Source organism: Arvicola amphibius, chromosome 3 (assembly GCF_903992535.2).
Source record: "Arvicola amphibius chromosome 3, mArvAmp1.2, whole genome shotgun sequence".
NCBI classification, from domain to species: Eukaryota; Metazoa; Chordata; class Mammalia; order Rodentia; family Cricetidae; genus Arvicola; species Arvicola amphibius.
Genome location: NC_052049.1, coordinates 116859509 through 116884672, shown reverse-complemented (window position 1 = coordinate 116884672; position 25164 = coordinate 116859509). Strand labels below are relative to the sequence as shown.

At 48.7% G+C, this 25164-nt stretch overlaps 1 protein-coding gene across 5 annotated transcripts in view; it reads left to right on the top strand.

Annotated features, from left to right (window-relative positions):
- The window catches only part of Zbtb16 (zinc finger and BTB domain containing 16), a 182563-nt gene that overhangs the window by 98261 nt on the left and 59138 nt on the right, over window positions 1–25164 (top strand). For all 5 annotated transcript variants that reach the window (XM_038322387.1, XM_038322383.1, XM_038322384.1 and 2 more), the window contains exon 4: window positions 22546–22632. In XM_038322387.1, coding sequence (XP_038178315.1) covers window positions 22546–22632 — 87 coding nt within the window. The remainder of the gene's footprint in view (window positions 1–22545; window positions 22633–25164) is intronic.

Here is a 25164-nt window from a genome sequence, read left to right as displayed (position 1 = left end):
GGAAAAAAAAATACAAGTTGGCAAAGATCAGTGAATTGACCTGGTTTCTTCCCTCCCTGCTCCCTCCCTCCCTCCCTGCTCCCTCCTTCTAACACTTAGCTTTTGACTTCAGGGTTCTTAAAGACAGAGCAGGAGGGAAAAAATGGCAGCTAGCAAAGTCCCTGTGACTGCTAAGTGAGAGGTCCCCAAAGTGATCTTCAGAAAGGCTGCCTTAGAGTTCAAAGATGGCTTCTCAGGACTGCAGCTTGGAGTTGGCCAGGCACAGGGGAGTCTGTAGCCAGTCCTTTACCCTGTCTCCTCTCCAGAGGACACCAGCTTTCCTTTCTGCCACCAGGGTAAAACTGGAGACTCCTGGAAATACCCTCTCCTGGCGCAGGGTGGGGGTGCTCTTTACTGGGAGACCCAGATCTTGAGAGGTGCCCACCCACTGAGCATTCCTGTTGGCAGTGGGGCTCAGAGGTCTACACACTGGGGTGGCACAGAGGAAAGAACAGGAAAAGCACTTCCTCCTGTCTCTCTCTTGAACACCCTTTTCTCTGCTCTTCCTCTCCCTCCTCTGAATTTGGCCAGCTTCCTGAACTTTTTCCCAGAGCGGTGTCGTCACTGGCCTGCCGGCAGGTCTGGATGTCCTGCCAGCATTCCAGAGAGCTTATGATCGCTTGCAGATGCGTCTCCAAGAACACACTGTACCCAAAGCAGAAATTAATGCAGGCTTGACTGCAGTCCAAGCCCCTACACGGGAGAGAGGAGAAAGAAAACAAAAACTGTTTAATGCTGTTTATAAATTATACACTGGCTGATGAAAAATACATTTCTTTCCTGCCCCCTTCCATTCTCCCCCTCCCCTGTAGCCCCCTCCCCTCTCCCGCCCCTTCTCCATTTCTGCCTCAAGAGCCTCAGCTGAGAGCAGGAGAATATGGTTTTGCTTTTTAGCTCCTGTTTTGGCTGGGATCCGAACCCCTGCTGCTGACTCCTAGCCAGAGTGTTCTTCCCCTTTACCTGATGAAACACACTGATTTTTTTCCAGCCCACACGGGCTGGTTTTAGTTTAGTTGTTTGGGTGGGTGGGTGGGTGGGATTTCATCTCCTCCCCCTGCCCCCAAGGTTTTGTTTACAGTGAGTGTCATGTGCGATGCAGGGTGTCATGCTAATCCTAGGAAGATGAGTCCCCCACATCCGTCCACCTTAATATCACTGAGCATATATATCCTTTGAGGTCCCAAAGCCTGCAAGGCTTCACCTAAGGCTAACTGGACTGAGAAAGTTGGGGAAATTCTTTGCAGGCCTTTGTATTAAACAGCACTGTCCACCCTTTCTCTTCCAACCCTTCACCTAGAACCTGTGTGAAGATGGGGTTCACAACCCCCTAGTACACACATATCTGTATATAGTACTGTAGCAGGACTGGGGAGCTCATTCTATCTATCCCTCTGGATCCCACCCAGCTTCTTCCCACACCCCACCGGCCCCCCTTTCCCAATTTATTCTATAAATTCGTTTCTACATTATGTCTATCCATTTACATGGCTTTTGTGTTTTTTAATACTGCTAATGTTTATCATTTGCCCAACAGGCTCGACAGATTTTGCTTCCTGTAGAGCACTGAGGCTTTAGAGCCCCCTCGTTGCTAAGTAGCAGTCTCTCTGTACTGTAATGGGCTGATTTTGTATTCCGTTCAGCGCTGTATCTTATTTTTGTATGCAAGACAAAGTGTTTTGATGGAGGACGATTGCGGCAGTGTCTGGAGGCTGTTTGGAGTTTTATGGGCTGTACAGTACACTGTGTGCTCTCCGAACAGAACGCAGGCTGTTGAATTTTGGATTGGATTTGTCATTTTTCCCCGCTCGGAGAGGAGCCTGTCAGATAGAACATGACTTTAAGGGTGGAAGGAAGAAAGTGGGGATTATGTAATATCCCTTTCCTCTCTCCCTCTTTCTGTCTCTCACTCTCGGTGATCTTTCCATCCCCAAATAGGGTGGCACACCTCCTTTCCCACCGCAGCATGAGTTTGCACAGCTAGCTGGTGACGTTCCTCTTAGGAATGAATGGTGCCCTGGAGGAGAGGATAAGACATCTGTCTGTCTGCTGCTCACTGGAGTCTTCTCTCCTTCGCTCCTTTCATCCTGCCTGGGTTTCGGACGTCTTTCCTAGCCCCCGATTTTGGCTGAGGAGGAGTAGGATGGGACTGCAGGGCAGGACCATTTTTTATGGGCTGGACCCCAAAGCAACGGCGTTTTGTTATTCTCAGAGTCTTTCCATCTTTGCTGGACTTCCTAGATCCGCCTCTTGACGGCAATGTGCTGCTGGGTGGGCTCCCATGGCCGTCTTTCCCTCTAGCCTCTGTTCCCGAGTCCTTGAGCCAAGTGGGGCCTGTGTGGTGTGGAGTCCAGGCCTGCACCTGCAGATCGTGTCCTGCCCTGTCTATCACGCTGCTGCTGCTCCTCTCAGCGCCCCCTCTGCAGGGGCAGGTGTTTATTCTGCAGCTCTCCTCTCCTTTGCTTCCACTTTCCCCCAGTCTCCTCCCGGCTCACTTCATCTCTCTCTCACCATCCCCATGTCTGTGTCAGCGGCAGCCGTCGCTTGACACTGCTGTGTGTTTTCTGTCTTCTTTCCTGTCTCTTCATCTGTCTTAGTCGCCGTCTTCCTTAGCCTGTCTTCTCTCATCTGTCTGTTGGTCTGTCTGTCTCTTTTGTTACCACCCTCAGCGTTCCTTAGCTTAGAGGTCGGGCAGACATCAGAATGGGAACTTAGATCACTCTGGCCCAGAGGCCTAGTGAGGACGTGACTAGAGACAGGTCAAAGCACCTGGAAACTTACACGTTCTGGTTCCTTACCTTGAGGGGACCAGAGTGGGTGCTCTCTGCCCTGGCTTCTTTTTACATACTGTTTTTAGGTGGATTTGGTAGATAAAAGAACAGAGTTAGGTTTTGCAAGGCCTTTATTGGACACTGCTTCTCAGACCCCATGCTCACACAGGTGTGTACTGAATACCTACCAGAGCATGGAAGCCTCCACATAACCCTTGCCAGTCATTATCCTATACATGTGATCTGGAAAAATGCTTGGCACACAGAAATCTTGGATCAGTATTTTTGAATCAATGGATATCCTGTAACTAAAGTGAGGTAGCTTAGTGGGTAAAGCTGCCGGCTGCACTAGCCTGGTGTCCTGAGCTTAATCCCTGGAACCTGTGTAAAGGTAGAAGGAGAAGACCTATTTCACAAGCCTGTCCTCTGATGTACACACACCACACACACACACACACACACACACACACACACACACCCCTACCACCATCAGCAGCAGTAATAATACATACGTAAATACAATCTTTGTACTACTAGGGGAGATCTGGGGTTGGTGGGGCCTGAAGCTTACATGGATCATGAATTTGGGTGCTTCCTTTAGGACAGGATTCTGAATATTCAGAGTTTGGGATCTGCTGGGAAAGAGACGGGTGCTGGGGGGAGAGAGAGAGAGAGAGAGAGAGAGAGAGAGAGAGAGAGAGAGAGAGAGAGAGAGAGAGAGAGAGAGAGAGAGAGAGAGAGAGAAGCTGCAACACCAGTCCGTTTTGATAGGCAGACCTCTGTAGATCCAGCATGAGGAGCAGCTAATTGAACCCCCCACCCCCATGCAATAGCTCAGCTGGTAGCAGATAGTGGTATCTAAGAGCCTGCAGGTCATGGGCTAGCTACCTGATGAACCCAGGTTTCTAGTCCTCAGGGCTTGGAGCAAGTCTTCCTCTTTTTTTTTTTTTTTTTTGTTTGTTTTTGTTTTTGGTAAACCATCACTGGTCACAGGAGCCTATACACTTCTTAGGATTTCATGCTCCGTTCTCAGCCAGCACGGCTAGTTGGCAGGGAGGTCCTGAGTTCTACCATGCCCTGAGCCTTCAGGCAGATAGACAGTCATGGTAGCTACTAACTTAACTAACCATGGTATGCTGTGGTGTTCAGCCCCATTCCTGTCCCTGGTGATCTTTCTGACTAGGTCAGTGGATTTTGTTCTTTGGGGGCAAAATCTGAATCTGGCCAAGGACCTCTTGCCGAGTGTGTGCCGAGTGTCTGTGTGTCTGGGAACCTAGAGGTGATGGGGATGCCTGTAGAGGTCCAAGCTAGGGGTGGGTGGGCTTGGACAGATGTTTGGTTAAGAAGGTGGCTTCTCATTGGGGGGTCTGCAGAGATAACCAAAATAAGGGGTAGTATTTTTATCAGACACTGTATGCACGTGTGTCTGTGTGCACAAGTATGAGTAAAAAGGAGTTCGAGACAAAGTGCTTACACGAAATACTCAAAATTGTTCCTCTGCTGTAATGGGCCCACACAGGCCATTACCTTGAAGATTTAAAAACAAAATGAGCTTATGATATCTAGTGACTGCCACCGACATTCATGCCTGGCTGCAAACCCAGCTTTACCTTTGGCTTCATTGTTGGTTGTTAATTTTTGGATGTTGGTGGCACCCCCCCACCTTGGGTTCCTATAGGAACCCGTTGACTGATGGATGGATAGGAGGAGCGTTTCTCAACGAGACCCCAGCAAAGAACCTTTTCATTTTCAAAATAACCTCTGACCTTTCAGGCCAACAGTGCAGAGTTTCTTGGAGGAATCCCTGAGGGCTAAGGCCGAGGGCTGAGCCCGAGACTCCAGGTTGACTTTGGGGGTGGGGTGGGGGAACAGGGGTTGAAGTTTGCATTTTTAAAAATTTAATAATTTGGGTTTCCCATGAATGGTTCTGCATGGTGTGCAATAGTATGCATTTTCAAAACTGTCTCTTCCACTTTGGGTAAAGGAAGGGAGGGGAAAAAATAACAGCAGCAGCATTCTGTGGGCAAAGGAAGAAAACAAGAGAATGGGGCAGAGAACAGGCTAAATTTAAAATTGTAATTGGCTGACTTCCACTGGCTTGCGGGTGTTTTAATGACTCATAATAACTTCATTTAAAACCAGCTGAGCAGAAAATAGATTGGAGAGGAGCCTCGGGCCATTATGGATTTGTTTTTTTTGACAAGCTCGGTTTTCAGCAGCCAGGAAGGCTCTCAGAGAGGGCTTGGCTGTTTCTCTCTCTCTCTCTCTCTCTCTCTCTCTCTCTCTCTCTCTCTCTCTCCCTTTTTCTCTCTCACTCATGTCTGTCTGGGAGAGACTGTATAGAAAAAACAGAGATAGTTCCTTTTTCTTTTCAACTCTCCCCTTACCCCTTTTAATTTTTTTAAAAACTGATTAAAATAGATGCCTCGGGGTATTATTTTAGCATTTTAAGATTCGCCCCCACATCCACATACACTTTTGATGTGGTAAACAGAACATAAATAAAATTGTTTTGGAAATGACTGAATTAATTAGGTAGTAAAACAACTCCAATGAATAAATTCCCTGTGCTGGTTTGCCCTCCCCCTCAGCCATATTTCCACCAATCTCCCTCCTCTTTCGCCCGGCCCCTCCCTCCTCTGGAGGAGACCCTCCCTTTTCCATGGCAAAGCTCTTCTACTACAGGGGCAGTCGTTCAGCAGTTCACCCGCCCCACGTGTCCATCAACTGGGGTTTCCATGGGACTGGCTCTGTCCAGGAAGTTTTCGGGATTGTCAGAGGAGTCTCTGACCTGCCTCTAGGCATTTCTAAATAAAATCCTGCCTGTTTCCCGTGCTAGGAACGGTGCCAGGACCAGAGACTTCTCCCTTCTTCCCCATCTTTTTCAACTCAGCCCGCTCAGCCCTGGGGTGCACCTGGCTGGGCAGCACAGGAGGCCTCCTGCATCTGATCGCTCTCAGCTGTCTGTTTGCCTGTCCCCTCTCATGGAACCTGTCATCCTCCTTGTTACGGAGCTTTTTGTTTTGGTTTCTTTTGTTTTATTCAGTTGTCCCCTTTCGTGCACTAGGTCCTAGGCTCATGGGAACATAGGATTCATGTATCCCTGTGTTCCCCATACTGCCTAGCACAGGAACCTGAATGGTGGTTAGAACTCTACCGCCTTTTGTGTAGATGGGTGGGGGTACGGCAGGAAACGGACTGGAGGCTTTGCTGTGCTGCCTCAAGCCCAGGGACCAGCAGTCTGGACCAGGAGATGGAGGCAGGGACCTTGTCAGTGGCCTGTTTCCTTGCCTCCCTACAGCCTAGCACATAGTAGGCAATCAGTAAATGTCTGTTGAATAAATGGATGGCTTTGGGTGCATGATAATGGATGCGGACGGGGAGAAAGGCATTTATCTGCTGTGTGCCTGCTGTGTTCCAGGCATAGTGCAGTGCTGGCATGCTGACAGCTTTGACACGCTGCTGCTGTTTATAGATGGGGACACCAAGCCTTCAAGTATCCACGGCTTAGCCTGTTTGAGATCAGAAAGCCAAGGGGTGGCAGAGCTGGGTTCCTACCTAGATCTTTCCCTGTGCCTGACCCTGGTTCCACACAGTCGGTCAAGTGTCCCAATTCCCGCTTCGCTGTTTGTTTAGCTACTAATGCCTTACAGGTTGGGGAGGTGAGCTAAGAGAGTGAAGGCCAGGAAGGCCTCCTCTTTTGAGGCTGGGAGACGGGAAGCGCCATATTAGATGCTGCTCCAGAGCCTTGCATTGGGCCAGCCACCAGGAACAGGAGTGGTTTATTAACCTTTCCTGCTGGGCCACAAGGGTAGCATGTGTTCAGTGATTGCCTGATACATATATGGCTGTCGCTCTTCTGCACTGCTTTGGAGGGCTGCAGCAAGATGGTCCTGGGAGCATCCCTAGAGGATCATTGGTCAGTATGCAGCTTCACGTTCAGGGAGAGCTCGGCAATGCCGTGCCTTTCATCCCTCTCCATCACTATAGGACAGAGAGAGACAGCTAACTGTGGTCTCCTATCTTCTTCTCCTGGGGGAAGGCACCCTGGGCCCAGGAGTAAAAGGGAGAGCTTACTTCTTCTGTCACTCTTAAAGGAGGACGCGTGTGGGGTGTTTCTAGTCCCATAGGCACCCAGCATCTTGTAGTGTGACCTTTCGTAAGGTTGCGGTCCCCCTGGCCTTTCAGCCCTTGTCCAGTGGCACTGTATCCTTCGACATGAGACTAGTTTTGTCCACTGTCGAACAGCAGAGCCTTCTGGGGTGGGTGTGGGGAGGGGATTTTCATCTAGTGTGAACCGGACTGTGAAGGTAGAGAAGCAGAGAGATGTGAGTGGCTGTGCTGGATCCCACCCACACGTGGCTCTGTTTTAGAGGGAGGAGAGCATCATCGTGTTTGAACTCAGCGGTTAGCAGCTGAACTGAGGGTCAGTGGTGTGCCACCCAGGCAGGGCAGACGAGAGTTGGCACTACTGCCCTTACACAACTCTTGCTAGTGAGTTAGCTGAAGGGATAACATGAGCCCAGAAAGGGAAGGGTTTTTACTGTCCCCACAAGGGCAACAAGTGGAGACTATGGGAGTTTAGAGTCATGAAGCTATCCCTTGGATGAGGTGGGGGATTGAGGAAAGTAGTCTAGAAGACCGTATGTGATGTTTAAATGGGGGCATCCTCTGGCTGTTGTGTCCAGGAGGAACTCAGGCTGAGGGGCGTGTCTTTTCTAGGTGAGAGGAAGCAAGAATGTCTGTGAGCTAGGACCAACCAGGTCTGTCTCTGGTGTCCATAGTGACCATCAAAGGCTTAGGACCCTGTGTCTTGCATCTGAGGATTCTCAGGTACCCAAGGGTATTGTGGTCCTTTTGACTGGCAGGTTGAGAAGCACTCCAATGAAAATGAAAACTTCTGTCAGGCATGGTGTGGGTGGGTGGTGCCTGGCATCCCAGCACTTGGGAGGCTGAAGCAGGAGGATTGAGATTACAGGCCAGCTTGGGATCCATTGGAATACGGAGGGTTGGAACTGCAGCACAATGGTAAGCATGCTTATCCGGCATGCAAGAACCTATGGGCAACCTAAAACAAACCGTGAGAGGACAATGGGGAAATATGGGAGAGGGCGCTATAAGACTCATCCCGTGAAAGCAGTGTTTAGAGCATTGCCTTTGGATGAACTGAATCTAACGGGACCACCCTGAGGACCTCAGCTTTGAGGGTTTATCCCTGATGAACGTCACCCGAAACCCCAGCCCATCTCCCTTAGATCACAAGGCAAATTGCCCCTGTGTGTACTTCGGTAAGAGTGGACTGGATCCAAGGGCTGCTGTAAGAATGTGGCTGTGTCTGGAATTCAGTGTGGCATACATGGCTCTTCTAGGCTCAGCCCCCTTATCCTGGCCCCCACTAGTTGGCACACTCCTTTCTCTTTTCCCCCAGCCAAGTCCATTTGGAACAGAATTCTTTCACTTGCCAGAGAAAAAGAAAAAAAAATCCCAAGTTCTAAACTTTTCATTAGGTAGTTGGGATAAAAAGCCTTCTGGGGTAGGCGGATTAAACCTCACAGCTCTCTCGCTGGCTATTAGAAGCTAATTGAGCACCTAGAGCTCATTGGCACTGAGTTCTGCTGGCGTAATTATTCAAGGCCACAGTCATTTCAGTAACAAGGTAACTCCAGGTAAAGAGAGGATGCTCTGAAACTTCTGATTCGCTGGAGTCTTCCTCTCTTGCTTTCCTCAAATGAGCCCAGGACAGACAAAAGCCTGGAGGTGAGACTTTGGGGGACAAGCTGTTGTCCTGGATAATTACTGCCTCCCCAGCCTAAGTCTTCCCATGGAGACAGCTCAGTGTGTCTGGTAGAGCCCTGCTGTGAGCTAGTCTGCTCTTGATTGAGCTTTGGGGTCTGGAATCACACGTTGTGGAATGGAGGATACAGAGAAGCAGGTGGAAGCTTACGGTTGCCCCAGGAGGAAGAAAGCTGAAGGAGGAACAAGGAGAGTCCCAGGGTGGTGTCTTCCACAGGCATGGAGGGCAGTGCCTGACCCAGGTGCTAAGGGAGACTCAGAGTCTCTGTCTGTCTGGAGGTCTGTCCAGTGTGGAGAGTCTAAAAGACTAGGACCAATTAGGCATTTAACAATGCCCGGAGGACTCTCGGCTGTAGGCTTATTGATGGTGACATATTCCCTGCCACAGCGTCTTTCCCCACTGAACCCCACCTCTACCCAAATCGTAATCAGGAGGTATGGAGAGGGGGCTGTTTCCCTCAGGGCTTGGGCTCAGTAGCCAACTGGACCTTGAGTATGTTTTGGAAGGAGCTCCAGGGCATGGCCAAGTTAATCGTGTCCTCTGTGGCCCTGGCTGGCCTTTGGCCTGCTACCCATCAGCATTGAATCATGCCCCTAGGAGGACAGCATGTAACTTGGCTTTCCCAATATAGCCCCTGCCCCGCAAGGTGACAGGAAGAGTCATTGTCACTTAGGCACTCCATCTTCCTGACACTACATGGCTGACCTGGCTTTTCTTCCTTCACTTCTCAGCCCTGCCCAGCCTTGGATTCTGCTCCAAGGGCCTCCTTTAGAGCTGGGTTTTATTTTAGTTTCTAAGTGAACCATCTCCTGGTGTTGTTTTCTAGCCCCTGCCTTCAGTTTCCAGCCTGGACGGAATGGTTCCCACCGTCTCCACAATTGCAAGTTTGTCACCGTCAGCGCTGAATGGAGGCAGAAATGTGGTGTTTGGTTAAATTGTAAAATTAGCTAGGAAAGTTAATGAGGCCTTTCTCCCTCTGCTCTTCAGAATGCAGGAGTCTTACGAAGGTGCTTCAGGTACCTTGCCTAAGAAGGAAAAGGGGTGGGGGTGGGGTTCAGGCAAGGTGGCACATGCTTATAATCCCAGCACTTAAGCATTGAGACAGGAGGATTACCAAGAGTTTGAGGACAGCCTAGATGGCACAATGAGTACCAGGTTTGCCAGGGCTACCTAGCAACGAAACTGTGTCTTAACAACAACAATAGCAACAACAAATAAAGAAGGAAAGAGGGGAAGGAGTTCTTTAGACTTGCGGAAGACCTCTTTTGAGTCGATTTTACTGTGTCCATTTTATGGGTATTACCATGCTGACTGTCTGAGCGTCGCGAGCTACCACTTGTGTGGCGTGGAGTTCACGTGGTGCCGCTTGCCCGCTTGCAAATGCTGACCCTCATGCTCTGGAAGTCACAGTCTCGGAGGTGCGTGCGGAAGCGCTGCCAACAGTCTATTTTCTGCGCACACCAAATTCGCAGGTCCTCTAATTACACCAAACAAACCGTTCTGTTTTCAGGCAGCAATTCGATGTCATTTTAGTTGTCAGGGGCACTTTAATAACACGATGGGCTTCATCCTGGACATCATCCCCTGCACCCCCTGGACCTTCTGTAGAGAGTGAACCAGAAACAGCCAGTCATGTTTCCCCCCCGGTTGGGGAGATGGGCATTAATTGTGACAGGCAATATTTTTGTTTTGAGAAGTGTGGCGCCTTGAGCCTTCTGAATTTTGAGCCTGAAGCCGGCAGTGCTGGGATTGTAATGTAACACCTCAATTATGGTGCAGGGGGTCAGGGAGCCAGACTCTGCAACCTACAAGGTTCCTTAGATCCGTGGCTGGAACCACAATTAGGGTTTCAGAAACACCAAAGGCAAGCCAATGAGTGTCGTTTTTAACCAGTTTGAACATTTTACTACTTCCGAACATCAGAAGCACCCGGGCTGGAGAGCTCGCTTCTTGTCCTCAATAAAGCGATTAAGCTGAATGGGTGCTGGGGAGTATTATTAGGCTGAGAAGGGCTAAAAATAGGCCCGCTCTGTTTTCTGAAAGCCACAGCAGGCCTGGAGAGGCTGGCAGCCTGGAGGTGCCACTGAGGGGGTCACAGGAAGGGAGCGGGATCATGGCAGGCCCTTGGGCGTGGGGTCTGAGGCGGGATGGTAGGAGTAGAGGTGGAGGGACTTCTCAGTTGCCATCAAAAGGGGTGCCACAAGATCCAGTGCCTGGGTTCCTTCTCTATATATTTGAAGAATCCTCCAGGAGAGAGGGTTGGGGAGAGAGAATGAAGATACTCATTTTAAATGATTAGCAGGTCCAGATTTTAGGATGGATTTCTAGGCTCTTTAGCCCTTATCCTGTGGGAATCTTCTTCTGTTCTAGGTAAAGGGGTTCAGCTAGGGCAAGGAGTAATGGGAATGTTTTCAGAGGGATCTGTAGAGGAGGAGGGAGACCAAGGAGGAGGTTGCTTTCAGCAAAGCCTTAGTCTACCAACTATGCCCAGGGGGAGTGAAACAGAAGGACTTTTGGTAACTGAAGGTCAGCCCAGAAAACCATGTCTGTTTTAGTCATTTGAGAGTGCTAACGCGAGAGTCCATTTCTCTCTTTTGAGTGAATACTGTTGTTTCTTGTGACAGGGCCTTTGGCTTCCATAGATACCAAAAGGAGAATGTCGGAGGAGACAGCCTGGCCTTGACACCTGGGAGAGCTGGCTATTGCTTCCTGGTGGCATTTCTAGATGAGAAGCCCCATCTTTGGGGCCTGGTACAGCTCACACTCGAGGGAGGAATGTAGAATTGGCCTGCTGAGGCTTGACAAATGGCTTCTCTCTATGTGCTATACTGGTCACACTTGTTACAGCGTTTGATGTCCTCCAGAAGGCTGTGTCTTGCCATGTGCTGAAATATGAGTATTAAGTAAGGAAAACACACGCTTATACATACACACACACACACACACACACACACACACACACACACACACACACCACAAAGTTGCAAGTGGCATTGAAGAGGAGAGAATTACCTGTATGGCGATTCCAAAGAGATCTACCCATTTTGAGAATATCGGGCATTCTTCTTGGTGAGAAAAACAGGAACTGCCTGAAGGAAGGAAGAATCAGAATGCTCTTGGTGGAGGGAGGCTTCCCACTCTCAGAAGATAAGCCCAAACTCAATAGAGTGTCAGGGGATGATGGGACCGTGGCAATGGCAGGCACAATCTTGAAGTTTCATAGGGTAGGCACAACCCCAGTCCTGGTATGGCGTCTTTGTAGTAGCTCTGGTTTGTCTCCCCACCCCCCCCCCCCCCAACAGGGTTTCACTATATAGACCAGGCTGACCTCAAACTCACAGATATCCTTCAAATGCCTCTCCCTCCAAGTTCTGGGATTAAAGGTATGTACCACCATTCTAAGCTGGTTTTTTTTTTCTACTGTCTGAGAAGCCCTGAAAAGCTTACCCTATAAGCAGCAGTCCATGTGTGCAGGTGTGTTTGTATGCTTGCTCGCATGCATCTAGAATGTCAGCCTGGGACCAAGGCATCTGGAGATGTGTCAGGAGTGTAGTATCTAAAGATAAGAGGAGCTCCAAGGCTCGGGTAACAGCCAGAGCTTTGAGGTTGCTTGATGCAAGGAGGAATCCCTCTAATTATTCTGAACATCCCACAAGCAGGGCAGCAAGGAAGATGTCCAGAATTTGAGTTCTTGTATCCCATAAAATGGCTGAAATTCCCATTATTATTTCCCTGGCTTTGAAAAAGAACCTAGCCAAGATGGCAATGCCAACTCCCATAGACCAAACTGCTCTGAACACCCAATAGTCCAGTGTCCCTGGGCCTTAGGGCTCAGCCTCCAGTGTGGCCTTTTTGGTGATCATGGATCCTGCCTAATGATTTCTCCACTACCGGACTCTGCTCCATTGGGCCATCTGATAGAACAGGGTGTTTCCACCAGAGAGATTTCTCTGCTGAAAGGAGGCCCCTGGCCCTTGCTGGAGGCAGCCAGAGCCAGCCTTCCCAGTGCCAAGGCGGTAAGCGTTACGTTCCCTTTTGTAATCACAGAAGCTTTCTTTGCCATGACCTTCCAGCTGCTTCTCTGCCTGCCCTGCTCCATTCAGGTTCTCTGTCTCTCTCTCTCTCTCTCTCTCTCTCTCTCTCTCTCTCTCTCTCTCTCTCTCTCTCTCTCAAACTTTGAAATCTGTCATTTACAGAGGGATAGGCAAGGCTCACCCATGGTCCCACAGCTCTGGTAGTAACAATCAAAGACCCTGAATGTCCTTCCTTTGTTGCTGTTGGGGACATCTTAGTTGTTCTTGAGCGGGTAATTTAACAATACTCTGTATAAGTGTGGCCATGCCTTCCTTTCCAAGCAGTGGGGTATGTATCCAAAGAGCTTGAGATAGTGAGTATCTCATGTACCCAGGCCGTACACTTTTTACAGTGGGCCTTTCTCTGGGGAGCTGGGGATTCAAGGTGAGGTACCAACCAGGGGGTGGGGGCTGCTTTTCATCAGCTTGAGGACATGAAATCAGTCTGTAACCACCCTACTAATGATGACCTGGGCACTTTCTGTGCACCAGGTTCTTCATACCGTTTCTTATTTAAACTATTGTGTGGAGGTGAACAGTGCCCTTTAATTTTGATGTTTTGATTTCATTTTACGTTCCATTCACAGTTCACTCCCAGTCCTCCTCCTGCCCCCTCCCGCCCCCCCCGCCCCCATACTTTTCCCCAGCCTAAACTCCATCCACGCTTCCTTGGATGCTTCCTTGGTGGGTAAGGGCTCCCATGGGGAATCAACAAAATCTGACACATTAAGTTGGGGCAGGGCCAAGCCCCCCCCCACCCTGCATTAAGGCTGAGCATGGCATCCCACCATAGGGAATGGGCTCCAATAAGCTAGCTCATTCACCAGGGATAGATGGTGGTTCTGCTGCCAGGGTCACAGGTAGACCAAGCTTCACCACTGCCTCCCACATATGGAAGGCCTAGGTCAGTCCCATGGAGGCTCCACAGCTGTCGGTCTAGAGTTCCTGAGTTTCCACAAGCTTGGTTCAGCTGTCTCTGTAGATTTCTCCATCATGATCTTGACCTCCCTTGCTCATATATTGCCTCCTCCCTCTCTTTGATTGGATCCCTGGAGCTCGGCCTGGTGCCTGGTTGTGGATCTGTCCATCTTGTTCCGTCTGCTGTGAGGCTCCAGAGTTCATTCTGTATCACTAACTGTAAGAGGAACCCAGCACCACAGCACTGTAGGACTTCCCCAGGCTTCATCATTAGCCTTGGTATCCATCCGTGTAACGTGTGTGGAAGGAAGTCACTTCCTTCACAGCCTTTATAGTAGGAGGCAGGTGTGAACTCTTGTACTGTTCACTGTGGTGCTTTGATTGCCCAGTCACAGAAATTGCTAGGGAGAAGGGGACCAGAGCCTGTAGTCAAGTAAGACCCTCCAAATCAACACTTGTAGATTTGAAGGTGGTGGTGGTGGTGGTGGTGGTGGTGGTGGTGGTGGTGGTGTGTGTGTGTGTGTGTTTAAGTGTAATCGATTTGCCATCAGACTTGGATTTTCCTTGAAATAATTCAGCATCAATGGATGTGTGTTCCTTCTCGGTGACTAGTAGAAGATAATGATGCTGTTAAAAATGGCCCGTGAATAATGATGGGGATGGACCAGAGAGACATCTTGCCTCTGACCTCCAGACTTGCTCTGTCCTTGTAACTGTCGTTTTGTACTGGGATCCCCTGAGAGGCAAACTGCTTAGTGGCACCTGTCTTTCCGTAACTTCCGCTGAATGAAGAGTTATCGGAGTGAATGACTTTTCTCCTTTCTTTTTCTTTTCACTTTTCTGGGGGTGGAAAATGTATCCTAAATATTATCCCCCTTCCATGCACCTGTTTGTTTCGTGTACGTCGTATATTAACTTTGGGGAATCTAACGGAAGATATATTGATGTTAATGACATCTAACATTTATCATATAGTTACTGTATGCATGTGTGGGGACAAAGGCTTTAAATGCATAATTTAAATTAACCACCGCTTAATCACGTGGGAAACAACTCCCTCATTCAGGATGATGGCTAGGAGTGGTAGAATTGAGGCTTGAACTTAGGCTTCTTTGATCCTAGAAGGTGTTACTACTCAGCTTTCCACTGTGCATGTGGTGGGGACTATGTTTCTAAGCCTCATACAGGGTCTCAGGTAGCTAAATTTAGCCTTGAACTCCTGATCCTCTTGTCTCTACTTCCAAAGTGCTAGATCATGGTGTGCACCATTGGGCAGACTCTAGTGCTAAAAACTATTGGCAAGAGATCTTTCAAGGCCTTTCTGGTTCAAGTGGGAAGAATTCAGAACAAAGTATTGTTCTTCCTATGGGTCCTGGGACAGAGACTGTAGGATTCCTGCAAAATCTGAGGGCATTGGGCACCATGCTTCTCTTCCAGCTTCTGTAGTGCCGAAGTCGGGTGGTTGTTCTCCCAAATCTAGCAATGCCTTGCTCTTGCCCCAGCCCGTCCCAAGGTCTCATCTTGTGTGGAGTGGACCCTGAGCTATACACAAGGTACTGTCCTTTTCCCAAGTCAACAGCTGAGCCTACACATGGCCACACTCAGTTCACAAGACAACCCCCATGCCCATACATCTCTGACTTTTGGCACCCTGTCTTTGATTTGGGACGTTGCATCCCTGGCCTCTCTGCCCCTTGTTCTACCTTGAGGGAGGCCAGTGCAGTCAGAGCTGTGACACTTTAGAGCTACTTCCTGGGGCCACCCGTGGGATGGCTGGGCTTCCATTTGTTGGCGTCTGCCTACCTGTTCTCCTTTTCCTGTTCAGTGTCCCTTAGAGAAACTGAGCCTTCCCAGTTTTTATTTTCATTTGTGTTGATAAAGGAGAAAACGAGAGTTAGGGAGAGCCAAAGAGGGCCCGAGGCTGCAGGCAGCTCTCTCTGGGAGTACACAGCTCCTTGAGGGAAGGAACACACAGTGCTGGCCTTTGGAACTGGCAGCCAGTGTGCTGTTCTCCGTCTGATAAGAGGCACTGTAAATAAAACTGTACGCCGTGGCCTGTTGTAAAATGCCCAAGTCTGTACTCATTGTTCTGACAGCTTATGCTTTTTTTGGGTCTGCTGTTTTGGTACACTCTGTACTTCCTTATGTAAGCAGGCATGCATATCTCATCAGAACATTCAAGATGTTTATTTAAAAATTGCGAGGAATTAAAAAAAAAAAGGACACACCACTCAACATCAGATGCTGGCGAGGCACTAGGTGTCTCCCTCCTCCCCCCCGCTGCCCCCCCCCCCCCCCCCCCCCGCAGCTTTTCCTCTTTTTTTATTATTATTAGCTTGGGGGTTGGGGAGGCTTTAAAGGGGGAGGGATCTTTGAATTTTTTTTCTTTCTTTTGGCTTCTGCCTTGCTTCCCTAGAGAGACAATCCTCTGCATCTGATTGTATGTAGTATCTTTTATTCATTCCTATATGCTAGGACCCCCACTCCTACTCCCAGTCCCATTTCTGCTTAAGAAGACAAGGAAGGAGATTTTGTACTAGGCCAGAGGAGGAGGCCACTGTGGGGAGTGTCATGGCTTCCACTGGGACTCAGCTATGCTGTCCTTGGAATCCTGACGTTTAGATAGAGCTTTATGTCTTTGCTAGTGCCTCTAACTGGTTTTGGTTGAGTTCTATGAGCCAGGGAGTGAGGGTGGGATTTCCCCCCACCCCCTGGTGAAACCTTAGACCAGCTCCAGCCTCAGCCAGGCTATATCTTTTCATCTCACCAAACCTTTGCCCAGTGGTGCGTCCATCCACATGTGACCTCTTTTCTAGCCTGCGGAGAGCACCAGGAAGTCAGGGCACAGGGGGAGAAAGTGGCTCTCTTCAGACAACTCTCTGTACCTCAGTGTGATACTGAGAACTTCCTTGGGCTCTGCGATGTGTGGGTCCCTGGGAATCTGGCAGGAGTAAGAATGTCTGTTTATCTGTCAGTAACAATCAGGCTTCTTGACCCTCAGGTAAACCTAGAGGTAAGGGTGTTCCGCAAAGGAAACCACTGCCAGCCCCAGCCAGTGAGTGCCCATCCTTGCCTCCTGAGGGAAGCCTGCCTAGAGATGGGTGGCTCAGAGTACACTAAAGGGAAAGGACTTGCTACCCCGTTCCCAAGAGGAATGGGAGCCCCACTTTTCTAGTCTTTTCTTCTTTTCCCATTAGTCCCAGGGAGAAAGCATGTCCTATAGTTTCTACAAAGGGGCCGTAGAGAACCCAGAAGGTGTAGACTCAGGACTCGAGTGTTACACCCCAGGCAACAGTTTGACAGAGCTCTGAATGCCCACTCTCTCCATCCCAGACTGGTTTTATACCCCAGTTTACTCCCACAGAGCTTCCAATGTGCTGGGGACGACAGGGCAGAACCTGGAAGCAGGCCCATTGCAGGAGGCTCCAGGGCCTCATCCCCAGAAGATTTAAGAGCTGGGTAACTGAGTTGCTGTTGATACTGACATATTGGTCCTATGGCAGATTTTTCTGTTCCCCTCAACAAAACAATCACTCATTTTTAAATCAACAGGATGAGGGAGGTGGGTATGTGTGTATGTGTGCGTATGTTTTGAAATATGTCTTTACAAACGTGAGACTCACTTTATATAAGATAAATGGCCCTCAAATAACAGTGCATCGAATCTCAGTAAAATCAATCACACTTTAATTGCACAGAGGCAGTGTTTTAAAGGAGTACTGGGTGGTACTGATGGGATAGCTACTATTTACTGGTCCTCTGTCTCTACCCAGTCAGGAGGCTGTGCACTTGACTCCCTCGTTAGCTCTCTGGGGGACTACTCTTCCGGGTCCCATTTTACAGATAAGATGCCATGCTCGTGGTTAGATAGCTTTCTGAGTGTTGTAGCTAGTGGGTTCTTCTGCCAAGATCCGAACTACTTTGTTGGACCCAGTTCCCAAGCCCTTAATCACAATGCAAACCCCTTCAGGGGCATTAATAACATCGGTGAGCTCCCAGCAACAAAGTTTCAGATTTATTAATATTTGGCATCTGCCTCAGAGAAACAACACAGGGCCAGTGAGACGGAACACTGGATAAAGGAACTTGCCACCACACCTGAGGACCTGGGTTCTATCCCTGGGCCATGGTGAAAGGAGAACACCGACTTCACATTCCTGCCATAGCATGCCCCACCCCACATAAATAAATAAATGTAACTTAAAAATGTGAAGAGTAGCCAGGGAGCCGTGGGTTCATAGAGGCGAGAAGACTGAGTCCTGTGTGATGTCTGCAGCATCCAGTGTCTGACTCAGGCCTGGGCCCCCCCTTCTTTTTGGTTCACTGTGATTGACAGAAAGGATTGGATGGAGTAGACTCCCCCCTCCTTCCCTTCTGTTCTCCTCCCTCTTCTGCTTAACATCTCTGTCTCCAAGTGGTCCCTTTTTCAACTCTTGTCCGCCGCTCCTCCCACGGCCCCGTTTCTATCCACCCTGGTTTCCTTATTCCTGCTTTGCCAAGAGAATATTCCATGACAGCGGTCTTGTTCCTTTCTGCCTCCTCTCTTCCGTTATCTCCACAAAGATACCGGCTCACCTGAGGCTGCTGCTCTGTCCCCACCTAAAACAGCAGCCCTGCCCTTTGTCCCTCCTCACCAGCTTGTCTCTCTACCGTACACTACTGCCTGCCTTGTTTTGGTTTGCTTTAAAAATACAACTGTGTTTGCATCTCGATTTTAAGCTCCATGAGGACAGTGGCATCGCCTTCTGACTCTATTGATGGGTACCCACGGAACAGCCTCATGTGGGAAGAATGTGACAGTCATGACCATCTTGGAGCTGTGTCCCTGGAGGTCTGGTTTTTGGCTCTGTGGTGAGCCCCAGGACATTTTGTGGGGGTCAGTGTTGCTGCCAGGCCCGATACATCCACCCTCTTTCAGGTGGCCTGGCCACCTTTGACACTCCACCCCCAGCCTTTCCACTGAAACGTCTCAAGGGCTCGATGATGTCACAGTCATGCATTTCAGGAATGGCTGTGTGGTTTATACACATCTGCGTTGCTTTGAATGCAAACCTAACATACCGAAGGCAACAGTGAACAACGCATGCACAGTAAACAGGCAGAGACGGTCTTATTGATTAACAGATGAGGCCTCTATTATCGATCAAAGCTTGGCGAGGAAATTTATCACTTTTAATTTCAGGGCTGCCAAATACTTCTGCCTCTGAGCCAGGCATTCCAGAGACAGTTTAATGTACAGCCTTCTTGGGAGAGGGGATTTCATCTGGTGTCTGCTCTGCTCTTAGTTCCTTGCCCTGCAGAGGCTGAGGATGTGAGTGATTCTGGGCAGGCATGGAAGGAATATTGGGGTATCATGAATGGGAGTCAGTCGTGGGAGCCAAGTTTAACATGGAGGCTGCTGGCCCAGAGTCCTTTGGGGAGAGAGACTTTTCACACACTGAGCTTAATATCGTGACTTTAGCATGTGTGGAGTGGAGGTGACATTGAAGGCCACCAGATGTGGTCAGGCTGGGACTAAGGAAGCAGTCTTTTGGTAGATGGTGTGTGCTGTTCTGTTTTTATCTTCTGCTGAACCCTGGGTGATGGTGTTTGTTTGCCCTTCATTTCCTCCCTCCCTCCTCCCTTTCTCTGCTCATCTGCCATGAAAGTGAGATGCTACTCGCAGCCTCACTGATGGCTGTTTCTAAGAACCTCTCCACACCACATCCCTTTGAAGTTCACAGCACTATTGGGGTCCTAACTCGATCGTGATTACAGGGCTCCAAAGCAGTGTTGGAGCCCGTGAGGTGCCTACCGCCTCCCAGTCTTCTTTGGGAATCTGGGAGAACAGATAGAACCAAAGAGAATCAGATCCCTCGCGAATCCACCGGAAATCATTGATGGTTAATGATTCAGGCCAAGGGGAAGTTGCTCATTGTGAGGGAGCTGGAACTGCATCCAGCCCAGCTCCTCCCCCATCCTGACCTGCTCTGCTTTGTGAAGCATTTCCTGTGTACCCCTTCTCCTGAACAGGGATGAAAGTGGTCCTAGCTGTCATCTCCAAACACACAGACATCGCTTTGCCACCGTCCCTGTTGAGTTTTTCTTGGCTTCGTTTTCAAAGCCCTGTAAGCCATGGGCCAGGTGCTTGGCCTGAGGATATCCTGTGGCTGTCAGGGACACCCAGAGGTTGTCCTGGCCTTCCTCCTGCCTCCAGGTGAAACTTAGCCCAGCCACCAGAGGCAGATGACTAATTATTTTGAAGTCTCTTCAGTAAGCGATTTCATATCAAAAGCATATCTGCCCTGGAGTGCTTTCCCTCCCATTCCTTTAGCCAGCTCCTGTTCTGAACATACACTGGGATTCATATAGCCTGCTCGCCATTGGGACTATAGGTGTCAGTGAGGCTGGGGCCCTCGGGCTCTGCAGTGCTCATATTCTCTATTAACAAACACTCTTGTTTGGTGTTTAAGTCTTTGGATTTTGAAGGCACCGATTTTCAAACTTACCTTTTTGGAGACCAAGTCCTCCTTTGTAGCTCAGGCTGACCTGGAACCTACCATGTAGCCTAGGCTGGTCTTGAACTTGTGATCCTTCTGTTTCATTTTCCTGGGTACTGGACTTACAGCTGTGCACAATCATGTCCATCCTCAAGTTTTTTTTTTTTTTTTTTTTTTTAAAAAAAAAAAAACGAGTCCTGGACCAATTTTTCTAAGTGTAGTCTGACACGAAGTCCTGATACATAAGATGGGAAACTGGATTTGGTTTTGTGGAGTCATTGCAAGGAAGAGGGGAGCTTGCCTAGTGATCTGTAAGGCGTCTTTGCAGATGGGACCCCGAAAAAGCTGAAAGTATGGAGGATTAGAGTTCTGGAGTCAGGCTCTTGAGATTCCCATCTGTGTCTACCCTCTGTTCTGTGTGACAGCTGGCACATCCGTAACCTCTCTGAGCTGGTGGTGATCCATCTGCTCAATGGAGGGCAGTAGGGGTGTATACTCCAAATGTTACTGTTAGGACTTGATGAAGTAATGCGTAGTCAGCATTTAGCACCGTGCCTGATATATAATCTATGGGAAATCCTAGGTGGATTGAAAATAGCAGTAGGGGCTACAAATGTGCAGAGCATCACTTATGCGTCTACAAGGTACTGGTAAGGTACTCAGACTCACATATAGAAGAGCTCAGACATACCGGCTGGCACAGAGCAGGTTGGAAGGGGCAGGGCAGTGAGGGCTGGAGAGTGTGACCTTGGTGCATCGTCTTGAACATGAAATGGCACAGAATAAACAGGAGTGAGCCTAGGACAGACACACCTGGGGAGCCAGGCCATGCCTCGAGAAGGTGCTGAGGGACGGTCTGGCTATGGAGTTGTTTGGCTTGCTGGGTGAGGTTATGGAAGATCCAGAGGTAAAATAAAGGAATTAAGAACCAATACAGACTACAAGTCTCTTACATAAGGAAGTATGAGGAGTTATATGGCCTTCCAGGGAGGATCAGACAACCCAAATCCAACCTCGAGTCTTCCAGTGTTCCAAGCACGATACCGCAAAGGTCAGGGTAGGTGAGGATGTCCCCTACACAATGGAGAGATGCACAGTGAAGACATTTTGAAGAAAAGCCCCAAGACTTGAGAGTGATGACCCTTAGATGAGATGCAGAAGACTATTGAGCCAGCGATGTGATGTTGTTTTCCATTGACATGGTGACAGTGTTGCTTTGATCTTTGTAAGTACGGCTCATGCTGGCTCTAAGAACACTGATGGAGTTTAGGTTTTCATAGGCTCCCACCATGAATCTGGCGGATAGCACCCTAGACAAGATGATAAGAGTCAGGGAGTCAGGCTCACAGAATGATGTGGCCAAAGACAAGTCACCTTGCCCAGTCATGAAGACACGCGTATCAAAGCAGAAGCCTCAGTGATGACTAGGGATTGGGGGTCTAAGGATGCAGAGAGGCAGAGGAGGTGTAGAAGGATGGGCAGTAATGGAATGGAAGGCAGCCTCTTCAGGGAGCCACGGCAGCCTACTCTGCAAGAGTTGGTGTGGAAAAATGAAGCATGGAAGGCAGCACACCAACAAGAGCTGAGTGTACTAGGAAGAGGTTTGAACATAATCTCCCAAGTACTGGGAAATTTCACAGGGGTGTTAAGTGGCCGGATACAAGAGGCAGTTAGGAGGTGGCTTGAGGAGTTAATTTTGCACATACTGAGTCAGAGGGTTTGTAGGTATATGCTGTGGTATAATGCTCTTGTACACTGTAAAGATTTTGCACGCATACTGGCTTAGTAAAACGCTGATTGACCAGTAGCCAGGCAGGAAGTACAGGCGGGGCGACCAGACCAGGAGAATTCTGGGAAGAGGAAAGGCAAAGAGTCAGTCACCAGCCAGATGCAGAGGAAGCAAGATGAGAATGCCTTATTGAGAAAAGGCACCAAGCCATGTGGCTAAACATAGACAAGAATTGTAGGTTAATTTAAGTCATAAGAGGTAGTTAGTAATAAGTCTAAACAATAGGTCAAACAGTTTATAATTAATATAAGCCTCTGTGTGTTTATTTGTGACTGAATGGCAGTGGAACCAGGTGGGACAGAAACTTCTGTCTACAAATATAAGTAGTGTGAACTTTTCTAACTTTTCTATGAAAAACAAGGTGACAGTGATGTCCCTTCTTGTTGGTATCTTTTGTCCCTGTCCATCCACCCAGCAGAGCTAGCCTTTCATCTTCATGAGGCATCTTGCCTAGACTCTGCCTTAGTTTGTCTTAGTCTTGCTGACTTTATTTCTTCTCTCATTTCTTCTCTCATGGGAGACCTGGGTGAGTAGTCACCTGTCCAAAGCAGATCAGGGCTAACTACTGGGGTTATGGATTATCTGGGAGTCAGAACCTTGTATCCCAGCCACTTTCCTAGTACCAGGATGCTTCCCACCCTATGAACTATGGTTCTAACATTAGCCAATTTTTTCTTTCTTTCAGCGGGTGCCAAAGCCTTTGTGTGTGATCAGTGTGGTGCCCAGTTCTCAAAGGAGGATGCTCTGGAGACACACAGACAGACCCATACTGGTGAGTGTCCCCGACTCCGTTCCCCAGACTAACAAATATTTTAGTACAAAAGGAGGTCCAGGGAATTTGGTGACATCCTCATCCTGGCCACATCTTTGTGTGTCCAGGGTCTTTGTGGATAGGAATGGTCTTGTGTAGATTCCTGTCCAGAGGGCTGGACAAGGGTTGCAGCTAGGACAGTCCCCATGAGAACAGCTCTTTTGAGTAAGGCCAAGATTCTGTCCGTAACAAGCCATTGAACCTCCATCTTCCCCAGGTGTCTTTGTGTGCTCTTGCTGAGGCCATTAGGAGTCTGTGGTGTTGCCTAAGCACCCATTCCCCTTGATGATGGTCAGAAACCTCTTCACCCTCTCTCTGGTGAAATTTGGATATTCTGGTGTCGCCACAGCGTCTGACCCTCCCTGCCGTAACACACCCATCTACACGCAGGGATGTGTTTGGACAGTATTAACCGACAGAGATAGAGCTCTGTTGGATTCCACAGTGCAGATCACACAGCTTCAGCATCATCTCATGACTGTGATTGACAGCCCTGTTGCCATCGTGGCCAGCATTCATACTGGTTGGTTGCTCACTCGGTGCCAAGCATTATTCTCTTTGCTTTCCACAATCCCTCTTCTTTCAGGAACCCCGTAAGCTACTCTTAAGTCACAAATGAAGAAAGGGAGTTATAACGAGAGCAGGAGCCTACTAGAGGCAGAAGCAGGGATAAGTGTGACAGTTTAGAGGCGGGACTGCCCGGTTTCATCCTGAGCGGGACAGTTCCTAAGTGGAACTGTGGATTAATTACTTAATCTCTTTCCATTTGGGTTTCCCCATCGATTAGTAAAGTGGAGCAATGATAGTATAGATCTTTCAAACAGTGCTTTGTGGGGATTAAATAAAAATATTTTACCTGAAGCGCTTCACAGAGTGACTCATAGTAAGCATTTAATGAATAGTAGTTGATTGATACAATGTAACAAATATTTATTGCCTTCCTGCAGTGCCTTCAGGCTGCTGGGAGGCATTTAGGACATAGTAGCATATGAGACAGACAATTCTGACTGTCATGGAACTGAGTGCTGGGACACAGTATGAGGCACAGCGTAGGCTACAATGTCAAGTGGGTGCAACCAATGAAAACCAAGGACGGGAGAAAAATGAGACAGAGGAAAGTGGGATTTGGGATAAAATGGTCACAAAAAAAGGCTTTTTTTGGAGAAGGTGACATCTGAGCAGAAGCTTGAAGGGAAGGGTGAGCCACTCAGATAACCCCCCGGGGGTGGGGGGCTGAGCAGAGGAACCTGTACTTGGAAAGGTCTCCAGGCCAGGTGGGGCCTCGTAAGTTCCGAAGAGCAGCAAGAACAGCGGACAGAACGGAGAGCAAAGCTGCCGAGGAGCATGGAAACAAGGCAGGTCTCTCAACCTTAGCACGCGGGCTTTATTTTGTGTTTGCTAAGAGTCCTTCCGAGGGGCAGGTCATTGTTTCATTTTACCACTGTGACAGCAGGCAGCCTAAGGACAAAAGGGTTGGTTTTGGCTCACTGTTTGAGGTTACAAGTCTGTCACGTCTCTCTTTGGAAACACCTTCTCAGACCTGGCAGAAGTGTGTCTCCCAGGGGACTGCAGGTCTAGTGATGTCGACGCTGAAGATTAGCTATCACAGGGAGAGAGGAGGTATCTGTAGATCACATGTTAAATTTATAGCTAGAAAACATAAAGAGCTTTTACAAGCTGAAAATACAGTACAGACAGCTAAAGTAGAACATAAGTAAAGGAAATGTCACATAACTCCAATAACAGACACAACCCGAGTGCACATAAAAAGATGCTCCGTGCCATTAACCACCAGGGAGATGCAGATCAAACCACAGTGAGATACCACTCACCCACCAGGATGTGACTCTTCAAAATGAGAGGGAGTGGCAAAATGTTGCTGAGGATGTGGAAAAACCAAAACCTTCAAATATTACCAGTGGGAAGGTGGAGGGGGGCAGAGCCACTTCGGAGAACCACCTGGAAGCTCTTAAGACATTTACACATAGAATCACCAGTTCTACCAAGCGAGATAAAAATGCGTGTCCATACAGAAACTTGAATGTGGCTATCCATAGCGTCAGTCAAGTAGAAGTAAGCCAGTGTCTGTCAATGAACAGACAAGCAAAATACTGGGTACACAAGGGCAATGAATAGGGTTTGGTTGCAAAAAAAGGACCGAAGTATTGACACATGCTATAGCACGGCTGAAGCTTAAAAATCATTCATTGAAAGAAGCCAGACACAAAAGTCCATTGTTTTATGGCCTCTGTTCATATGTAATGTCCAGAATAGGCAAATCTGTACAGGCCTGGAGTACAGTAGTAGATACCAGAAGCTGCAGATACTGGGGTTACATAGGGATTGACAACTGAAGGATACAAAGGTTTTTTTAGGGGAGACAAACATGTTCTAGAATAGATTGTGGTTATGATGGCACAGTTATACTAAAATCCATTAAACTGTATACTTTGAAAGAATAGATAGATAGGTTGCATGTCATGTGTATCATAG